Below are 22,162 nucleotides of genomic sequence, written 5' to 3'. Positions count from 1 at the left end.
CAACTAAATACATGTACCATAGTGGAGACTCCTTGGGGGCAGGGCTTGTCTCCATATCTCCTCCCCACAGGATCCAATACTCATGCCTGCGCTGTCTGGATCTTATACATTCTCAACCGATTTTACACACCAAACTAGGAATCCATTTCATTCATAAAATTGAGTTATCGTAGAAAGCACCAGAGTCAGATGAGTGTGGACCCCAGGAAACCCACCAGCCTCTATCACACTGCCCCCTTCCAGCAGTGAACACATCCCAGACACATGAATACATGTAACCTTTGTTTAATTTGTGTAAAAACATATATACAATGAATGGGAGTGGACAGCTCCTGCAGGAACATCCACGTCACTGTCCTCACCGGACTGCATACATGCAGGACGCAGCGTGTATAAAACCAGTCACTGAGAACACAGCAGGGAACGGCCCCTCCGAGACCACCTAATACTGGAAGACAATACATCAGGACTCAGGTGGGATGGGGATCCGCGAAGAGCCCACCTATCAAGAAGGTAAGAGGGCCCCTCACCTGTCGGCCCCCACTGACAGCACGGCTCCGGGTATGGTACTGCTTTCTCCTATCAGCCATTTCAGGCTGACAGTAATAGTCTTCTATGGGATGAGTGATGGGAAGTGTAGGAACCTCCCTGCCCACCCCCCCGCTTCATATCACTCATCTCCAGTGCAGAGACCCTTCTACAGGTGACCGATATCAGCTGCTCCTCCTATAACCTCTAGAAACAGTAACGGCCATTTGTCACAAACATCGGCCCCAGTCGTTCAGGGTCCTAGTTTATTAAAGGGGTGGTCCTGGTAAGAGGTGCTCGCTACATGAGGAGCGGGTTAATGTAAAAATAATATTAATCAAACTCTCCCGTCTCCCTCCGGGATCTGGCGCTGGTCGCTCCGAGGTCTGCACCGACATTGGAAACTACAACGTCACCATTCATACAGACACGGCGGCTTGAAGTCACTTGACCGCTGCAGCCTATCACAAGCAGCAGCGGTCTCCTGGCTAGTTGAATGGCAACAATAAAATAGTGGCCAGCGTTGGATCCAGGGGGAAGTGCAGGGTTTATCCGATTCATACATAATCCAACTCCAGGTAATGAGCATCGCTTCCCCAGACGACCCCTTTAAACAAATACACATGTAATGCCTCCAATACTATCTGTTATAAATCAGCATTGTTTCTGCATTTCCTGAAAAAAAAAAAAAATATCAATGTCTCGTGGTAAAATTTGATGTCTACAAAAATCAGAACAAATCCAGCAGATCCGATAACGGATACGACATTTCATCCGGGAAGAACCCTGCAAATCCTTTGCTTTATCTTCTGCTCCAGTCGCAAAGCTGCAATTCCAATTGACTGGCTGGGCACAGATGAAGCAGCCCCCCAATATCCGACGGATCTACTTCTATGGAGAGCTGCAGGCAACGTGCCTTTAAAGGAGCGCAGCACAAGTGATGCGGATGCATTCTGTATCAGGGTACCAAAAGTCTTCTTTCCGGGGGGAGATCTTGGCCCAATACGTCACCCTGCTGATGTACAGAAACCCATATTCAGGACCACCATAAGCTGCTCCGGGGTACAAGGCAAAGCAGAGGATTCACAGAGCTAGAAACGTGAACCAACCCCCCCAAAAACAGAGGCTGAAACCCCCTCCAGTGGAGAGGAAATACTAGGACGGCGGGCACAAGTGCCACTCCTCGGCTTCACCTTTCCATCCATCACAAGGTAAAAGTCTATAATCAACCCCCACCCCCAAAGAGTCCTTGCACACCAACAATGGCTTTCGGGAAGGGACTGTAAATTTAATTCTTCACCCCCCCTGTGAGGGCCAGGATCAGTCAATGTGCCCAAAAAAAAAATAAAATTTTTTTTTATATATATATATATATATATATATATATATATATATATATATATATATATATATATATATATATATATATATATATATATATACACACACACACACACATACACACACTATGCAGAGCACTGGCCACAGCAACATGGAAACCCCCAGCAGGGGCGCATAATGGGGACTAAAAGAAAAGGAAAATCCTCCATCTGTGAAGGACGAGGCACAGGCACGAGAAGTGTACGCTGCATCACATCCCATCAAGGGCAGGGGTAACGATGGAGGGCGCAGGGCTGGAAATATCACCATGGATGGCGGCCGGGTGGGGGAATGGGCGCTCTTTAGTCATCAATGGTCGGCAGCCAGAAAGCCTGGAGCAAAAAGGACAAAGAATTACCATACAAGACAGTCAACATGGAAGAATTCCTGCACCCATCCTGTGGAGGTGCCACAAAGAAGGGATCAGACCACAGTCCGAAACCCCACACCATTCGGACCCAGAATTGCATGAGGGCAGTGCCAGGGCTGAGGCAAGAGATAGTGGCACTGACTATTGTCAAAATGTTGTGCATCACAACGCCGCAGGGCAATGAGCAAATAAAGAGACCCAAAGGGGTCTCACATTCACTTACACCTGGGGGTCTCATATTAGCTTTAGGCTTTTTGGTCTCCTACACTTTAAATTGACCAGCCCTCAGGGTCTGACTTCCTTGTTCCTGGGGTCTCCCATGCACTTTTGGTACTGTAGGGCCCTAGTCTGGGGGTTCAGATCTGCCTTTCCTACCAATAAACAGTAAATCTGATTTTAAAAAAAAAAAAAAAAAAAAGAAAACAAAAAAAAAAACAAAAACTTCAGAACATATTTCTGGCGATTGTCTTTGACCTTTCACTATAAGGAGCCAAATCCAGGATGGGCTGTGTAACCACCCGGGTCCTCACCATGTTGGAGCAGGCGCTGGCGAAGGTCATGAATTTGGGGTTGAACTGCAGGCAGGTGATGGGTCCGGTGTGCTTTCCGTCCAGCACGGCCACCTTCATGCCACTCTCTCCGTTCCATACGTGGATCTTCCCATCTTCTGACCCTGCACAGACAAGACGTCAGTATTCTGCAGAGAAGAGAGGGGAGAAGAGGGGTCGGCCATCATCTTACCGATCATGATGAACTGAGAATCCGGAGTGAAGGAGGCCTCCAGGGTGACGCCTTTACTGTTATTATACCCCTGCCGGGAAGACACAGTCAATCATTGTTATTCTGATCATCACTCCCATCAGGCACATCACCACTCACAACTCGCTCCAACCGCTCACCCCGAACGTGTGCAGCACCGCCCCTTTAAAGGCATCCACCAGCCGCAGGAAACCGCCATTGGTTGCCAGAAGGATTAGTTTACCATCGTTGCTGAATTTGAGTGATGTCCACTCACAGGTTCGGTCAGGATTCATCTTAAAGGTGGCGAATGGACCCTGAGAAAAATACAAATGGAAGCTAGCACTAAATCATCAGCACTGGATGAGCAACTGCCCAAATACCCATAAGCCCCTGAGCGCCGCCCTAAATCCACAGGACACGAACCCTCAATCAAGGTCTCATGTACCTTGTCAAAGGAGCGCAGATCGTAAAGCTTCACCATCTCAGAATTCACCCCTGCCGCAAAAATAAGACCCTCAGGGTCAAAGGAGCACACCGGCTTCCCCTGCAGGTGCATCAGACCCTGTGTAAAAGTAAAGAAGGAGCCCGTCAGCAGGAAGGTTCTGCGAGGCATCACAGGAATGTCAGAGCTGAGGAGAAAACACTGACCTGACAGTTTGGAGAGCGAAGATCCCATAACCTGATGGTTTTATCCAAAGATCCAGAAATAAAGGCGTCATCTACAGGAGACATGGACAGAGCTACGACCCTAGAGAAACAAGGAAAGACGGGGCGAATAAGATAGGCCGGGGGCTAGTATGACCCCCATGACAAGGATGTCCCAAACCCAAAGCCACAAAAGTGAACCAGAACGTGTGATCCTGACTGATGTAACTGCACAAGAGAAACCGCAAACACCAGAGGAGAGCGACAACCAAAACTACAGTATGTGCACCGCCACCTAAAAGATTGGTAAGTTAGATGAGAAAGCTTGGGCTAGGGGGAAATGTGTGTAGATGGTAGGTAGCTGGCTTAGTGATAGAAAACAAAGAGTGGTTATTAATGGGGCATCCTCAGATTGGGCCATCCTCAGATTGGGCCAGGGTTACTAGTGGGGGACCACAGGGCTCTGTATTGGGCCCCTACTATTTAATATGATTATTAATGATCTAGTGGATGGCTTACACAGTAAAATATCAGTATTTGCAGATGATACAAAACTATGTAAGGTAGTTACCACAAAGGAGGACAGTTTGCAACTACAGACAGATTTGAGTAAATTGGAGAATTGGGCTGAAAAATGGCAAATGAGGTTTAACACAGATAAGTGTAAGGTTATGCACATGGGAAGGAGAAACAGATGCTACAATTACTTACTAAATGGGAAACTGCTGGGGAAATCAGACATGGAAAAAGACTTAGGCATCTTAGTCAATAAGAAGCTAAATTGGAGTGCCCAGTGTCAGGCAGCTGCCACCAAAGCAAATAGGGTCATGGGATGCATTAGAAGAGGTCTGGGGGCACGAGATGAAAACAAAATTCTCCCTCTGTACAAATCACTCGTCAGACCACACTTGGAGGATTGTGTGCAATTTTGGACGCCGGTGCTCAAGACATTACTGAACATGAAAGGGTTCAAAGGCGGGCTACTAAAATGATAAATGGAGTTGGTTCACTACAATACCCAGAAAGGTTATCAAAATTAGGTCTATTTACTCTAGAAAAGAGAAGACACAGGGGAGACTTAATATACAGTATATGTAAAAGTATATCAGAGGGCAATACAGAAATCTCTCCAATGAACTGTTTGTACCAAGGACTGTGGCAAGAACAAGGGGGCATTCTCTTCGTTTGGCGGAAAGACAATTTCTGCACCAGCATAGAAGAGGGTTCTTCACGGTAAGAGCAGTGAGGCTCTGGAATTCTCTTCCTGAGGAAGTGGTGATGGCCAACTCACTGAATGAATTTAAGAAAGGAATGGAGGATTTTATTGTAACAGTATAGAAGGTTACAAATAACAGAATATTATAGGTAGATGGTTGACCCAGCTTAGGGGGAAGGAATTTTTTTCCCTATGGAGAAAATTGGCTTCTACTCTGTGGGTTTTTTGCCTTCCCCAGGATCAACAATGCAGAACAGCGGCACTAAAAATAGGCTGAACTAGATGGACATAAGGTCTCCCTTCAGCCTTCAAAACTATGTCAAAACTATGTTACCTGCACTCACCTCTTACTGTGGCCGGGAAAATACCGGATGTACTTATTATCATGAAGAGACAAGTATCGGATTGTATCTGCAGGAGAAAATATAGAAAAATGACCAATCACATGTCTGGTCCGCTATATCCTATATTATACTCCAGAGCTGCACTCACTATTCTGCTGGTGCAGTCACTGTGTACATACATTACTGATCCTGAGTTACATCCTGTATTATACTCCAGAGCTGCACTCACTATTCTGCTGGTGCAGTCACTGTGTACATACATTACATTACTGATCCTGAGTTACATCCTGTATTATACCCCAGAGCTGCGCTCACTATTCTGCTGGTGCAGTCACATGACACACTGTAACTAGGTGCAGTATAACATAATATTACAGAACTATAACGATATAACATTATACAATATACGAGCTCTGTAGTGGTCATCGCTGCTTGTGCCGTGTCCCGGGCAAGGCAGTAGCCTGTACAGTTATCTCCGACCGCGGGTGATGTCACAGACCCTTAAACTGTACAAACAACTACCTCAGCCCGGGCCCACGCGCTCCGCCACCACTTCCAGGACCGATGGACGCCATCTTTGAAGACGATGATTAAGGATGTAGAAGCAGAGAGCGATCACAGAGTGGAGGCCCCGGGTGGCTCTTCGGCGTGCACGGCGTCATACCATCAATCTTGTTGGAGCTGTAGACCACGGTGTTCGCTGCGTGCGTGTAGCGGATCAGGTCCACGCCGTACTTCTTACTGTATAACGTCCGCTTGGGCCTGCGAGGAAGAAAAAGAAGTCACCAATAGCTCATTTTTCGGGAGCGCGTCACGCCCACACTACCTGCGGCTTCTAATGGACCCTAGTGCTCTCACACTTCGGAGGGTTTGTTACAATTGTATCCAGCCTGGAGTGTGGACTGATACAATGTAACAAACTTCTGCCAATATCAATGTACCATGTGTGAAAATCCGTCGCTGCGTCATCGCGGTCACTACAGGCGACAACAGCTCATCCGTGTCCGGACGCCATTTCCTGCGCAGTAAACAGGCGGCGCCCATCACATCTGGAGACAGTGCAGCAGGTGAGACTTTGCTGCAGTTCACATTGGCGTCTGGAGCAGATTAATTGAAGCTTCGCACAATCGCCATTACATGCTGAGCAGAAGTCATCAGCACCGATCACCTCCTGCCGGGTCAGGAATGGCGGACACCAACATCCACTGGAATTATTGCAAGAGGGAAAACTGGCGGAACTGTGGAAACGTCACCGATCCGCACGTGATGGAAAATGGAAACTACAGGGTCGACATCTGGATTTATTCAGTCTGAGCCACGGGCAGAAAGAGGAGCGGCGGCCCATGTTGTCTCCAGATGGAGGCTGGAGCGGAGGTCTGTCCTCTGCAGCTACGGATTGTCTTGGATGTAAGGATAGCCGGAGATCACGAGGGCAACACCACGAGTGACCGGCCCACCGCTCCCCCGCCCGGGAAGTTATGGAGGGTGTAATATCAGGCTCATCCCGTCACTGACAGCTCAGTGTTACACTGACTGCTGGTAGGAACCAGAGGAGCGGCCATTCCTCTAGTGCCCCACACAACATCCCCAGGCCGCATGGTCCTCGCACTGTCGGCCGCCTGCGTGGCCTCTGCCTGCTCCCGCGGTGCCCTCGCCTCGGACTTGGCTCCATCGAGATAATCATTGGTCGGTGATCGCGTCTCTGCACTTGTCTCCCGTGTCTGCGTCGTCTCCGGACGGAATCCTCTCCAGATCTCACACTACACAGCGCGATGATGAGCGCGGGGCAGGATGATCTGTGGATCCAGTGTGATCTACGGTGCGGGTTCTGGAGCCAGCCAGGCCACGCCGCCTCCACCGCGCTCACCAGCCAGGCCACGCCGCCTCCACCGCGCTCACCAGCCAGGCCACGCCGCCTCCACCGCGCTCACCAGCCAGGCCACGCCGCCTCCTCCGCGCTCACCAGCCAGGCCACGCCGCCTCCACCGCGCTCACCAGCCAGGCCACGCCGCCTCCACCGCGCTCACCAGCCAGGCCACGCCGCCTCCACCGCGCTCCCCAGCCAGGCCACGCCGCCTCCACCGCGCTCCCCAGCCAGGCCACGCCGCCTCCACCGCGCTCCCCAGCCAGGCCACGCCGCCTCCACCGCGCTCCCCAGCCAGGCCACGCCGCCTCCACCGCGCTCCCCAGCCAGGCCCCACCTCCACACTCCCATCACTCACTTCCCCTCCTGGCAGTCGTACAGGACGATGGAGTCGTCGTCGCTGCTGGAGATCACAGTCTCTCCTGTTGGGCTGAAGTCGAAGCAGTTGATTTTATCCGAATTTTCCCGGAAGACTTTGGCCACTCGGAAACTGCGCAGAACGTTGTCGGTCAACTTCATGGCGCCCCCAGAGTTGTCAGGAAAGGATGGAGGAGTCCGGGGGGAGGAGCCAGTGATGCTCCCGGCTCCTCTCGGTGACAGCCCCGGTGTGAGGCTCCGCGCTGCTCAGGGACGAGTCCCCCCTCCCAGAAATGTCGGGTTCCGAGCTACTAACACTCTAGGTCAGCGGCCGGGCAGGGCCTGTGACGGAGGGCGCTCCGGGCTGACGGAGGCTCAGATTTGGCGCCTCTCGGCCGCTCGCATTGTCTCCGCCATGTTGCTGCAGGAGCCGGGTGGGAGGCACTACGACGTAAAGGCACATGGAAAGAACGGCGGTTCCTATTGGCTGAGGAAGCGTTGACGTCAGACGTATGGACTCGCGTAGACGTCTGCGGTGACTTTCCGCCATGTTGTGTGTGGCATTCTGACTTCTGGCGGTCACGTGTGAGTACGGGCTCTGTCGGTTGAGCTGTGCCAGGACGTGACACACACGGAGAAGTCGGACCGGTTTCTTGGTTTAACCCCTCCTTCCACCTGTGCGGTTTATTGCGCCTTTTTGGGGAGAATGCGACAATTCTATCATTTTTCCTTGCAGTGTTTCTGGGAGGCTTCTTACACCCGGCATTGCCTCGTGATTTCTCTGGTAAAACAATTTTACATTTTGATAGATATGACGCCAAGTTTGCTTTTTCTTGTTAATGTGATGAGGTGAAGGGGATTCAGAATTGTGTGAGGTTTTTTACTTTTTAATCTTTTTTCCCTTCAGTCCATCGGGCCCCGATCCGCGCTCGTCCGCTCTCTCGTGCTGTGTCTGTGATGTCTCCTGCAGTATATAGTGACCGTCTCCTACAAGATGGTGGACGGGGGCCACGTAGGGTTCACGGGGCTCAGAGCAGCCACTCTGATTACCCCCTAACAATATATATACTTGGAGGGGTACAGAACAGCAGATCTGACACTGTATCCCTTACAGAGTAATTGTCCTTCTATTGAAGCCCCTAGATTCCCCTTTCATTGTACTCATAAAGTACAGTGCCAAAAAAAGTGCCCCCCAAACACAGCATGAAGCCCCCTACACTATTATGGCCTTCCACACAGTATAATGGCCCCATATAGTGCACCATAAAGTATAATAGCCCCATATAGTGCACCATACCATATAATGGCCCCCACATAGCCCTCCAAACAGTATAATGGCCTCCACATAGCCCTCCATGCAGTATAATGGCCCCCACATAACCCTCCATACAGTATAATTGCCCCAACATAGCCCTCCAAACAGTATAATGGCCCCCACATAGCCCTCCATACAGTATAATTGCCCCCACATAGCCCTCCATGCAGTATAATGGCCCCCACATAGCCCTCCATGCAGTATAATGGCCCCCACATGGCCCTCCATGCAGTATAATGGCCCGCACATGGCCCTCCATGCAGTATAATTGCCCGCACATAGCCCTCCATGCAGTATAATGGCCCCCACATAGCCCTCCATGCAGTATAATGGCCCCCACATAGCCCTCCATGCAGTATAATTGCCCCCACATAGCCCTCCATGCAGTATAATTGCCCCCACATAGCCCTCCATGCAGTATAATGGCCCCCACATAGCCCTCCATGCAGTATAATGGCCCCCACATGGCCCTCCATGCAGTATAATGGCCCCCACATGGCCCTCCATGCAGTATAATTGCCCGCACATAGCCCTCCATGCAGTATAATGGCCCCCACATAGCCCTCCATGCAGTATAATGGCCCCCACATAGCCCTCCATGCAGTATAATTGCCCCCACATAGCCCTCCATGCATTATAATTTCCCGCACATAGCCCTCCATGCAGTATAATGGCCCCCACATAGCCCTCCATACAGTATAATTGCCCCCACATAGCCCACCATACAGTATAATGGCCCCTACATAGCCCTCCATGCAGTATAATTGCCCCCACATAGCCCTCCATGCAGTATAATTGCCCCCACATAGCCCTCCATGCAGTATAATGGCCCCCACATAGCCCTCCATGCATTATTATGGCCTCATAGAATCATAGAATCATAGAATCGTAGAGTTGGAAGGGACCTCCTGGGCCATCTGGTCCAACCCCCTGCTCAAAGCAGGATTCGCTAAATCATCCCAGTCAGATGTCTGTCCAGCCTCTGTTTGAAGACTTCCATTGAAGGAGAACTCACCACTTCTCGTGGCAGCCTGTTCCACTCATTGATCACTCTAACTGTCAAAAAGTTTTTTCTAATATCTAATCTGTGTCTCCTCCCATTCAGTTTCATCCCATTGCTTCTAGTCTTTCCTTGTGCAAATGAGAATAAAGTTGATCCTTCTACAATGTGACAGCCCTTTAGATATTTGTAGACAGCAATTAAGTCTCCTCTCAGTCTTCTCTTTTGCAAACTAAACATTCCCAAATCCTGCAACCTTTCCTCATAAGACAGGGTTTGCAGACCGGTCACCATTCTGGTCGCTCTTTTCTGAACTTGCTCCAGTTTGTTGATGTCTTTTTTAAAATGTGGTGCCCAAAACTGGACACAATATTCCAGATGAGGTCTGACCAAAGAGGAGTAGAGGGAAATAATGACTTCACGTGATCTAGACTGTATGCTTCTGTTAATACATCCTAGAACTGCATTTGCCTTTTTTGCTGCTGCATCACACTGTTGACTCATATTCAGTCTGTGATCTATTAGTATACCCAAGTCTTTTTCACATGTGCTGTCACTTAGCCCTATTCCTCCCATTCTATATATGCTTTTTTCATTTTTATTGCCCAGATGTAGTACTTTGCATTTCTCCCTGTTAAAAACCATTCTGTTAGTTACTGCCCACTTCTCCAGTTTATTTAAATCTTTTTGAATCCTCTCTCTCTCTTCTCTAGTATTAGCTATCCCTCCTAGCTTTGTGTCATCAGCAAATTTAATCAGTTTACCCTCAATTCCTTCATCTAAATCGTTGATAAAGATGTTGAACAATACAGGGCCCAGGACAGAGCCCTGTGGTACCCCACTTGAGACATTCTTCCAACTGGATGTGCAGCCATTTACGACCACTCTTTGGGTCCGATCACTAAGCCAGCTATGAATCCACCTAACAGTTGCCTTGTCCATTCCATACTTAGTCATTTTTTCAATAAGGATTGTATGAGAGACTTTGTCAAATGCTTTGCTGAAGTCAAGATATACTATATCTACAGCATTTCCTTGATCCACCCAATCAGTGATACCGTCATAGAAGGAAATTAAGTTAGTCTGACATGACTTATTAGTTACAAACCCATGCTGACTCTGTTTGATCACTTCATTCTTATCCAGGTATTGACTTACATGTTGTTTAATAATTTGTTCAAAGATCTTTCCTGGTATAGAAGTCAGACTCACCGGCCTATAGTTGCCTGGGTCCACCTTCTTCCCCTTTTTGAAGATAGGAACAACATTTGCTCTTCTCCAGTCTTCTGGCACTTCCACACAGTTTGGAGATGTTTCCACCCATCCAGGTCTTTATCACATAGTTGCTGTAGGCGTAATGGAACAGCAGGAGACAATGAGCACAGGGCTCAATAAATCCCCTGTAGATAGGGTGAAGAGGATAAGGCAAAGTGCACACTGAGAGCCAGGGTCCCAGGTATAGCATTAGCATGGGCATAAAAAGTTTTGAAAACTAAGGATTTTTTTTTTACGTTCAAGGAGATTTGTTGGATAATCTCTATGAACCTTTGGGCCATCTTGTCCAGCCCGGTTGGCAGAAGGGTGTCTGTAGATGCTATCCTTGTGGTGCATTTCATATTGTGAGGGCAGAAGGCTGTTCATAGAAGAATTTGGATGGCAGCTTGAGTAATGCAGTAGGCTGTTGCAATCAATTGGGTTCAAGAAATTAGATTTTATCAGTGTCCTAATACAGTGTGAACTGTAACCTTGGTCTGATGTGTTGAGTAAGTTGACAAACGAAATGAGTGCATCATGGGGACCATATACAGGAGACATCATCAATATATCATATACTGAAGTATGAATAAATCATCAGTATAGACAAATTGGTTCTCAAGGTGGTCTTTGTAGCAGTTGGCATAAGCTAGGGTGACTTTTGACCCCATGGTGGTACCACAGATCTGGGGATAGAAGTCTGTATATAGGAAGAAGTTCTTGCGTAAGATTAGGGAAGGAATAATAAGGAGTTCTTCAGCATGTCATTTACAGCTAGTATCATGTTTGAAGCTGTTGACATCGATAGTCACCAAAATGCTGTCCTGTGGGAAAGTGTCCTGTGTCTAGTATGAAGGAACAAGCCTTTATGACTAGTGGAGTGAGTATCTTTTCTAGATAGATAGACAGAGGGGAATGAATTAAGTCTGTAGAGGCTATTAAGGACAGCCAGGAGGATTGTGTGAGGATTTATGCATTTTAGGTTGGATGTAAAAGACTGGAGTCACTGGGTGCGGATTACTATGGAATGTCTGGCTTTCTGATCAGTAGTATTGAGATGTTTGGTAACAACTTGATAATTCTTGTTTCTAATGGTTGGCGAGGGTCATGCTGGACTTTCTTGCTGGACTTTCTTTTATGTGGATGTGTCGGATAGTTGATGAGAACTTCATTAAGATAATTTCATCGATCCGTTATGAGAATGGCCCCACCTGTGTCCGTGGGTTTAATTATTAATAATAATAATAATACATTTTATTTCTATAGCGCCGACATATTCCGCTGCACTTTACAATATTATTGATACTTTTAATAGTTTTTCACCTGCCTTTCGTGGTTGATAGATTGTGGTGTATGAGAAAGGAGCCACGATGATATTGATGCAGCCAATCTTTGATATCCCTTTTGATCAGATCAATGAATTTTTCAGTAGCATGATGTCAAGTTGCTGAGATTACATAGACCCCAGTAGGATATCGAGAAATCAAGAATAGAGTCCCCCTTAGGAAGGGTTTTATTTAGAGGGGTGTCATCTTGTAGTCCGAAGTCAGTCCTCTTCCATCTGAAATTCCGGTTGGGAGTCGGACAAAATGATAACCTCCCTGAAGGACAGTTAGTTTGATGGGACATAAGTTGTATGATGAGTTGTTGTCCAGCAGGTTCGAGGTCTTACCTTGGGTCATGTTGTTATTTCTCTTGGATCGACGTGAGAATCTTGGATCCTTCTGTTGTGTAGATAAAAAATCGGGATCAATGTTGAGGGCCAGTGGAGCTATCGCTTCCAGAGCTGAAGGAGTCCTGTTGTCTTGGTCTGAAGGTGGAGCGCCAAGGACCTGAAGTGGAGGAATTGCTCCATCTATAAATGCGTTCTTGTAATCTTTTGTGTCCCTTTGGAACTTTCGTCTTTTTCTTACCTGTAATACTTTACGACGTTCCTGAATGATGGATCCGGTCTTGGTCTTCAGGCGGTCGCAGTCGGTAGAGGATAGGGTGGCGGTCGCAGTCGGTAGAGGATAGGGTGGCGGTCGCAGTCGGTAGAGGATAGGGTGGCGGTCGCAGTCGGTAGAGGATAGGGTGGCGGTCGCAGTCGGTAGAGGATAGGGTGGCCACCAATTGGGCTTGAGAATCCACAATGGCTTGTTGAAGGAATTCCACATTTAAAATATCAAGGTAACACTTGGTTATCAGCAAATATTGTAGGGCTCAGGTGGCATCTAAGGCCCCGAGGAATCTTGCTTTGTCTGTGGCATTCGACTAGGGTGATTGAATGGAGATCGTAGGAGAGTAGTTTCGTTTTTTTTCTCTCTCGCAGTCCCTGGTACATCGTTTGTTCATTGGGGTTTTAAGGAAGTCACCCGAATTTGTCACTCGCGATAGCATGGTTGCATCATGGGCAAGTGTGTCTGAAGTCATGTGTAGGTCGTCAGTGGAGAGTTGGCGGCTCCCGGCTCGGTCTGTAGGTGCTGGATAAACTGGGAGCGCTCCCAGCATATAGTAGAGAATAAGATCAACCGCACTATACGTGGGGAGCGTCTCCAGTTTAGATGGCACCTACAGACCAAGCCGAGAGCGTGCCGACACTTCACTACCTACGTGTGGGTATTGGGCAGATACCTGGGCAGGATTGTGCTGTTTACATGCCGCTATCAGCGATTGACAGCAGCATCTAAAGGGTTACCTGCAGCGATTGCCGCTAACTGTGATGTTACAGGCAGATCCTGGCAGATTCACGTCTCCTGGGGAGACCAAAAGTAGAAAAAAAAAGTTTTTTAAATTACATTAAAAAAAAACTAAAAATATGAGTCCCTCATTATTTCCCTCTTTATGTCGTCGTACAGGTGCCCTCAGATGACGGACGGGGGGCTCCTTTCATTGCATGACCCTGGGGGCCCCACAGCTCTGAGTAAACATTGGCTAATTATTAATGGGACGGTGAAAGTTTTTTCTCAGGAAGATAAACAAAATCCTGAACTTTAGACGATGCCGGCAGATCTGCGGTGTGCTGCGTACCGAGAACGAGGCGAACGGCAGGAAGACACAATGCCTGCACGGTGACAGCGGCTGCTCCGCAAAAATAGGAGGTAATGCAGGAGGTTTGTTATCGGACCCCAGACCTGCACCCTAAGAGGCCGACACAGCCCCGGAATCTGCTACAGGGGGGCATCCAGGACTAGAAACATTTGTCACATCCAGAAAGAGCGCCACTACTGGCCACGGACTCTGCTTGATACTGCAGCTCCAAGCGAACCAGGCTGGTTGCAATACCACACACAGCCTGCGGATGGGAGGAGGCAATACCACACACAGCCTGCGGATGGGAGGAGGCAATACCACACACAGCCTGTGGATGGGAGGAGGCAATACCACACACAGCCTGCGGATGGGAGGGGGCAATACCACACACAACCTGGGGACGGGAGGGGGCAATACCACACACAACCTGGGGATGGGAGGGGGCAATACCACAAGACAACCTGGGGATGGGAGGGGGCAATACCACACACAGCCTGGGGATGGGAGGGGGCAATACCACACACAGCCTGGGGATGGGAGGGGGCAATACCACACACAGCCTGGGGATGGGAGGGGGCAATACCACACACAGCCTGCGGATGGGAGGGGGCAATACCACACACAGCCTGGGGATGGGAGGGGGCAATACCACACACAGCCTGCGGATGGGAGGGGGCAATACCACACACAGCCTGTGGATGGGAGGGGGCAATACCACACACAGCCTGCGGATGGGAGGAGGCAATACCACACACAACCTGGGGACGGGAGGGGGCAATACCACACACAGGCTGGGGATGGGATAGGGCAATACCACACACAGCCTGGGGACGGGAGGGGGCAATGCCACACACAGCCTGCGGATGGGAGGAGGCAATAGCACACACAGCCTGGGGACGGGAGGGGGCAATACCACACAGCCTGGGGATGGGAGGGGGCAATACCACACACAGCCTGGAGATGGGAGGAGGCAATAGCACACACAGCCTGTGGACGGGAGGGGGCAATGCCACACACAGCCTGGGGACGGGAGGGGGCAATACCACACACAACCTGGGCACGGGAGGGGGCAATTCCACACACAGCCTGGGCACGGGAGGGGGCAATGCCACACACAGCCTGCGGATGGGAGGGGGCAATACCACACACAGCCTGGGGATGGGAGGGGGCAATACCACACACAGCCTGCGGATGGGAGGGGGCAATACCACACACAGCCTGGGGATGGGAGGGGGCAATGCCACACACAGCCTGGGGATGGGAGGGGGCAATACCACACACAGCCTGGGGATGGGAGGGGGCAATGCCACACACAGCCTGCGGACGGGAGGAGGCAATAGCACACACAGCCTGTGGACGGGAGGGGGCAATACCACACACAACCTGGGGACGGGAGGGGGCAATTCCACGCACAGCCTGGGCACGGGAGGGGGCAATACCACACACAGCCTGCGGATGGGAGGGGGCAATACCACACACAGCCTGCGGATGGGAGGGGGCAATACCACACACAGCCTGCGGATGGGAGGGGGCAATACCACACACAGCCTGCGGATGGGAGGGGGCAATACCACACACAGCCTGCGGATGGGAGGGGGCAATACCACACACAGCCTGCGGATGGGAGGGGGCAATACCACACACAGCCTGCGGACGGGAGGGGGCAATGCCACACAGCCTGCGGACGGGAGGAGGCAATGGCACACACAGCCTGTGGACGGGAGGGGGCAATACCACACACAACCTGGGGACGGGAGGGGGCAATACCACACACAGTCTGGGGACGGGAGGGGGCAATACCACACACAGCCTGGGGACGGGAGGGGGCAATTCCACACACAGCCTGGGCACGGGAGGGGGCAATACCACACACAGCCTGCGGATGTGGGGGCAATACCACACACAGCCTGAGCACAGGAGGGGGCAATACCACACACAGCCTGCGGATGTGGGGGCAATACCACACACAGCCTGGGGATGGGAGGGGGCAATACCACACACAGCCTGCGGACGGGAGGAGGCAATAGCACACACAGCCTGGGGACGGGAGGGGGGAAATACCACACACAGCCTGGGGATGGGAGGGGGCAATACCACACACAGCCTGGGGACGGGAGGAGGCAATACCACACACAGCCTGCGGATGGGAGGAGGCAATACCACACACAGCCTGGGCACGGAAGGGGGCAATGCCACACACAGCCTGGGGATGGGAGGAGGCAATATCACACACAGCCTGGGGATGGGAGGGGGCAATACCACACACAGCCTGGGGACGGGAGGGGGTAATACCACACACAGCCTGGGGAGGGGGCAATACCACACACAGCCTGGGGACGGGAGGGGGCAATACCACACAGCCTGGGGATGGTAGGGGGCAATACCACACAGCCTGGGCACGGGAGGGGGCAATACCACACACAGCCTGGGGATGGGAGGGGGCAATACCACACACAGCCTACGGATGGGGGGGCAATACCACACACAGCCTGGGGATGGGAGGGGGCAATACCACACACAGCCTGGGGATGGGAGGAGGCAATACCACACACAGCCTGCGGATGGGAGGAGGCAATACCACACACAGCCTGGGGATGGGAGGGGGCAATACCACACACAGTCTGGGGATGGGAGGGGGCAATACCACACACAGCCTGCGGATGGGGGGGGCAATACCACACACAGCCTGGGGACGGGAGGGGGCAATACCACACACAGCTTGCGGATGGGGGGGCAATACCACACACAGCCTGGGCACGGGAGGGGGCAATACCACACACAGCCTGGGGATGGGAGGGGGCAATACCACACACAGCTTGCGGATGGGGGGGCAATACCACACACAGCCTGGGGACGGGAGGGGGCAATACCACACACAGCTTGCGGATGGGGGGGGCAATACCACACACAGCCTGGGCACGGGAGGGGGCAATACCACACACAGCCTGGGGATGGGAGGAGGCAATACCACACACAGCTTGCGGATGGGGGGGCAATACCACACACAGCCTGGGCACGGGAGGGGGCAATACCACACACAGCCTGGGGATGGGAGGGGGCAATACCACACACAGCCTGGGGATGGGAGGGGGCAATGCCACACACAGCCGCCTGGGGATGGGAGGAGGCAATACCACACACAGCCGCCTGGGGATGGGAGGGGGCAATACCACACACAGCCGCCTGGGGATGGGAGGGGGCAATACCACACACAGCCTGGGGATGGGAGGGGGCAATACCACACACAGCCTGGGGATGGGAGGGGGCAATGCCACACACAGCCTGCGTATGGGAGGGGGCAATACCACACACAGCCTGGGGATGGGAGGGGGCAATACCACACACAGCCTGGGGATGGGAGGGAGCAATGCCACACACAGCCTGGGCATGGGAGGGGGCAATGCCACACACAGCCTGGGGATGGGAGGGGGCAATGCCACACACAGCCTGGGGATGGGAGGGGGCAATACCACACACAGCCTGGGGATGGGAGGGGGCAATACCACACACAGCCTGGGGATGGGAGGGAGCAATACCACACACAGCCTGGGGATGGGAGGGAGCAATACCACACACAGCCTGGGGATGGGAGGGGGCAATACCACACACAGCCTGGGGATGGGAGGGAGCAATACCACACACAGCCTGCGGATGGGAGGGGGCAATACCACACACAGCCTGCGGATGGGAAGCCCCTCTCACCCTTTAAAAATAAATTCTAAATTGACCATTAGCTATTTCCGTCTCCGCAGACGTCCAATCATTAACACACAAAAATATTTACGCGAACGTCAAATATCGAAAATAGAAAAAAATATTGAAACTCCAGAATCACAGTTTTGTAATTGTTGCTATAACGATGCTGAATGTTCCTGATAAAGCCATCGATAAACCGACAAGATGTCGCTCAGCTGCATTGATGGGGGGAAAATGGCACAGAACAAAGCTTTTTTTTTTTTTGCAAAGTTTTTAATTATTTTTCACCACTTTAAAAAAAATAAAATAAAACCCCCCAATTTGGAGTCGTCGCCCTACAGTGATCACTGTCAACAGAAACTACAACTCGTCCCATAAATACCAACCCTTGGGAGGTGAGGGGGACAGAAAACACAACATTTATGGTTCCTGGGAGAAGAGGAGGGAAATGCAAAAGCACAAAAAGATACCATTTTTTTCTACCAAAAAGCCATTTTTTTCTAATTAGGGATCCCCCCTTCCTGACGCCAACAGCTTCACCTGGCAATGTCAGCGGCTGCATGAGGCGCAGGCCAGGGTCTGGGGGTCCGAATCTCTGCCAGATGTCCACTCCTGGGAGAGCGCCATGACGTTCTCCCCCCTTTTCTCCGTTGTCCCGTCCCCATGATTCAGGGGCAGGCCCCGGTCCAGGGTAATATGGCGTGAGCCATGAATGAATTGGATTTTCTGCTTTGTCCCCGCAGGTGGCCAACCTCCCTCTATGGCCCGACTACTAAGACGCATCTTCTGCCCATCGCATCACACTTTTGGAAACATGGCTGCTCTGCAGGATGACGCCCATCGGATATTTCGGAGCGCTGTTTCAGCCGTCTTACCGCCCCGCATGTTACAGAGAGTGCTAGCCATCAGGGATACCGCCGGACCCCCCATTCTAGAGTGCGGAAGGAAGCAGATCGCCTTGGAGAACAACCTCTATCTGGTGGGGTTTGGGAAGGCTGTTCTGGGAATGGCGGCTGCAGTGGAGCAGATCGTTGGGAAGCATTTGGTAGAAGGAGTGATCAGCGTCCCCCGCGGCATAGAGGAGACCCTCCGACAGGCGGGAAAGAGGTAATAACCGGGAAGCCCCCCATGTCCCGATGCCACATATAGTGTATGCAGTGTGTCCTGCAGCTTCCTATAAAGTCTATGCAGTGTGTCCTGCAGCTTTCTATAAAGTCTATGCAGTGTGTCCTGCAGCTTTCTATAAAGTCTATGCAGTGTGTCCTGCAGCTTCCTATAAAGTTTATGCAGTGTGTCCTGCAGCTTCCTATAAAGTCTATGCAGTGTGTCCTGCAGTTTCCTATAAAGTCTATGCAGTGTTTCCTGCAGCTTCCTATAAAGTCTATGCAGTGTGTCCTGCAGCTTCCTATAAAGTCTATGCAGTGTGTCCTGCAGCTTTCTATAAATTCTATGCAGTGTGTCCTGCAGCTTTCTATAAATTCTATGCAGTGTGTCCTGCAGCTTTCTATAAAGTCTATGCAGTGTGTCCTGTAGCTTCCTATAACATCTATGCAGTGTGTCCTGCAGCTTCACAGCAGAAATCTCCCAGCATGCCCTGCTTGCTCAGCTGCTTGTATTACCATTTGTGACACCCGATGAGACACTTTCCAGTCCTCATTTTTAGGGTCTTCCCCGCTGTGTCCCCCACTCACTGCTCCTCTCTCCGCAGGGATATGCTCCTGAGCCCCGAGTCCAGGGTTCGTGTGATGGAAGGAGGTGCAGACAATATGCCGGACGAGGCGGCAATGAGGGCAGCTGGAGAAATCCAGAAAGTGGCAGAAAAGTTGCAGGAGAGGCATTTACTGCTGGTGCTGATCTCAGGTGGGGGAGACCCCCATCCTCTGTCCCTGGGATAACATCCTCCTGAGGAATGGTGGCATGTGTCAGCCATGAGCCCTGGCCGGTTCCTCAGAGGCGGCCACACTTCTGACCCTGGGACCTTGGGCGCTTCCTAGGACCGGCAATGTCACGGTGTCTCCTGGCCTAATAAGCAGCAGGGGTGAAGACCTGACGCCTTGGCGGACTGGACCTGTATGTGCGTCATGTCTTGTGCTCCAGTTACATCCAGAGCTGCACCAACAGCTGCATGAGCTCAGGTTGTTCTTCATCCCTGCAGTTCATTAGTTGCATTCCCAAAAATGGCCAGTGCAGGTACCTGCCCTCGAAGTCCATGTCCTGCCCTCTAGGGTGCTGCCACATGGGGCCGATATACCGCGTATATTTTCACAGGATGGAGGGGCCGCATGGACTCGGGCCGACTGATTTACAGAGCAGCTTCTTACAGGCGGCGCTGACCTTCCTCCTGGACGAGCTCGATTGCAAACGTATCCCTGGGAACATTGCTTTCTGAGAGTCTGACGCAGTGTGGCGGTATCATGCAGCGTGATGGTGTCTCGCAGTGTGGCAGTATAGTGGCTTTCTGAGAGTCGGACGCAGTGTGGCGGTATCATGCATCGTGATGGTGTCTCGCAGTGTGGCGGTATAGTGGCTTTCTGAGAGTCGGACGCAGTGTGGCGGTATCATGCAGCGTGATGGTGTCTCGCAGTGTGGCGGTATAGTGGCTTTCTGAGAGTCGGACGCAGTGTGGCGGTATCTTGCAGAGTGGTGGTGTCTCGCAGCGTGGCTGTATAGTGGCTTTCTGAGAGTCGGACGCATTTTGGTGCTATCTCGCAGCATGGCGATATAGTCACTTTCTGAGTGTCGGACGCAGCGTGGCGGTATCGCGTGGTCACACCGTTCTCAGCGATCTCTTTTCGTCTTAGGTGGCGGCTCCGCGCTCCTGCCTGCGCCCGTGCCTCCCCTCACCCTGCAGGATAAACAGGCAGTAACCAAGCAGCTGGCACTTAAAGGGGCCACGATACAGGAACTGAACACCGTCCGCAGAGGCCTGTCCCAGCTGAAGGGCGGGGGTCTCTCCAGGGCGGCCCACCCAGCACAGGTCGGTATGAGGATGTGATAGCTGCAAGGTAAGGACGCCTTGAACTCTGACGCTCTCGGTCTCTCTCCTCCAGGTGGTCAGTCTCATCCTGTCCGACGTCATCGGTGATGACCTTGATGTGATCGCCAGTGGCCCGACCGTCTGCAGCGCATACAATGCGGAGGACTGTCTGAAGATCCTGAGTAAATACTGCCTGCGGGGCTCGGTGCCAGCCGCAGTGGAGGACGTCCTGCTCTCCAGACCCCGGGCGGACCCCGCGCAGGATCACGGCCGCGTCCACAACATCCTCATCGGCTCCAACCTCCTCTCCCTCCGGGAGGCTGAGCAGGAGGCTCAGCAGTTGGGTTATGTGACCTCGCTCCTCTCCACGGCCATCAGTGGCGATGTTCATCTCGTCTCCCAGTTTTACGCCCTCTTGGCCGAGGTCCTCAGCTCCTATCTCACGGCGGCCCCTCAGAGGCCAGAGCTAGAGGAGACCCTCCTGGCCGTGGCCTCGTCCATGGATATCCCCGACCTCCACCTCACCGCCCGTCTGCAAGAAATGAAGGAGGCCGGGGCTTCAGGTGGCGTCTGTGTGCTCTGTGGAGGCGAAACAACAGTCCAGGTGCAGGGAAAGGGCAGAGGAGGCAGAAACCAGGAGCTGGCACTGCGGGTGGCTGCACAGTGGCATCAGTCTGTGGGGGCCATGCAGGGCTGTGAGGTCATGTTCCTGAGCGGGGGCACAGATGGGCAGGATGGTCCCACACCGGCTGCTGGTGCCGTCTCGTACCCACAGCTGGTGGAGCAGGCACGGCACAACGGTCTGGACGTAGAGGCCTACCTGAACGCCAGCGACTCGTACGGATTCTTCAGTGAGTTCCAAAATGGCAGACGTCTCCTGGTGACCGGACTAACCGGGACCAACGTGATGGATGTGCAGGTCCTGCTGGTACGACGGCGCAAAGACCAATAGAGAGCGTAGATGAGGGGCATTTGTGCCTCAGTCACAACCAGAGCTGCGCTCACCATTCTGTTACCTCTGAAGTTGCGCTTGCCATTTTTGTTACCTCCAGAGCTGCGCTCGCCATTCTGGTTACGACCGGAGCTGCGCTCGCCATTCTTGTTACCTCCAGAGCTGCGCTCGCCATTCTGTTACCACCTCTCTATGCTGCCATATGATGTCGGAACCAGTCTAAAGGAATACTGCAAAGTAGTGCATTGTGGGAAGTGACCTCGGATGCCCACACCCCTCAATCCTCCTCATTTTTCTCTGACATCAGACGTCTCCTTCTGCCGTTGCTGGTCCTCTAGCGATAACTGAATCACCACAACTTATTTTGCTACAGGCAGTAAAGCAAGAAGCCATTTGCTCAGTGCATTGGAGCGCAGCCTGTTGTGCTGACATCTAGTGTCCGATGTGAAAACTGCAATGTCTCAGAATTTGTTGTTGCAACGACACAATAAAAGCTAATAAAAAAAAATCA

The 22,162-nt window shown here is 51.8% G+C and overlaps 2 protein-coding genes across 4 annotated transcripts; one reads left to right on the top strand and one right to left on the bottom strand.

Moving 5' to 3' along the window:
* Positions 1 to 269: 269 nt before the first annotated feature.
* On the bottom strand, positions 270 to 7,882 carry WDR82 (WD repeat domain 82). Its single transcript, XM_073564438.1, has 9 exons — positions 7,447 to 7,882; positions 5,889 to 5,986; positions 5,225 to 5,291; positions 3,668 to 3,767; positions 3,465 to 3,581; positions 3,178 to 3,333; positions 3,020 to 3,089; positions 2,809 to 2,951; positions 270 to 2,240 (listed from the first exon to the last, which is right to left on the bottom strand). Exons 1-9 carry the CDS (start codon positions 7,605 to 7,607, stop codon positions 2,211 to 2,213), a joined length of 942 nt encoding a protein of 313 aa, XP_073420539.1. The 5' UTR covers positions 7,608 to 7,882; the 3' UTR covers positions 270 to 2,210.
* Positions 7,883 to 7,941: 59 nt separating this feature from the next.
* GLYCTK (glycerate kinase) lies at positions 7,942 to 22,162 on the top strand. 3 transcript variants are annotated; one of them, XM_073564435.1, is made up of 6 exons: positions 7,942 to 8,030; positions 13,852 to 14,094; positions 18,466 to 18,829; positions 19,431 to 19,582; positions 20,524 to 20,699; positions 20,773 to 22,162. In XM_073564435.1, the coding sequence occupies exons 3-6, from the start codon at positions 18,483 to 18,485 to the stop codon at positions 21,649 to 21,651; spliced, it is 1,554 nt and encodes a 517-aa protein (XP_073420536.1). In that variant the 5' UTR covers positions 7,942 to 8,030; positions 13,852 to 14,094; positions 18,466 to 18,482; the 3' UTR covers positions 21,652 to 22,162. The 3 variants fall into 3 exon arrangements, with proteins under 3 accessions (XP_073420536.1, XP_073420537.1, XP_073420535.1); XM_073564434.1 differs by lacking the exon at positions 7,942 to 8,030 and adding an exon at positions 8,038 to 8,229; XM_073564436.1 differs by lacking the exons at positions 7,942 to 8,030; positions 13,852 to 14,094 and adding an exon at positions 8,036 to 8,229.

The sequence above is a fragment of the Dendrobates tinctorius genome, unplaced genomic scaffold, assembly GCF_039654945.1.
Source record: "Dendrobates tinctorius isolate UK_male_01 unplaced genomic scaffold, ASM3965494v1 ptg000455l, whole genome shotgun sequence".
NCBI lineage: Eukaryota > Metazoa > Chordata > Amphibia > Anura > Dendrobatidae > Dendrobates > Dendrobates tinctorius.
Note: the sequence above shows the minus strand (reverse complement) of the source record. Positions and strands in the feature narration are given on the sequence as shown.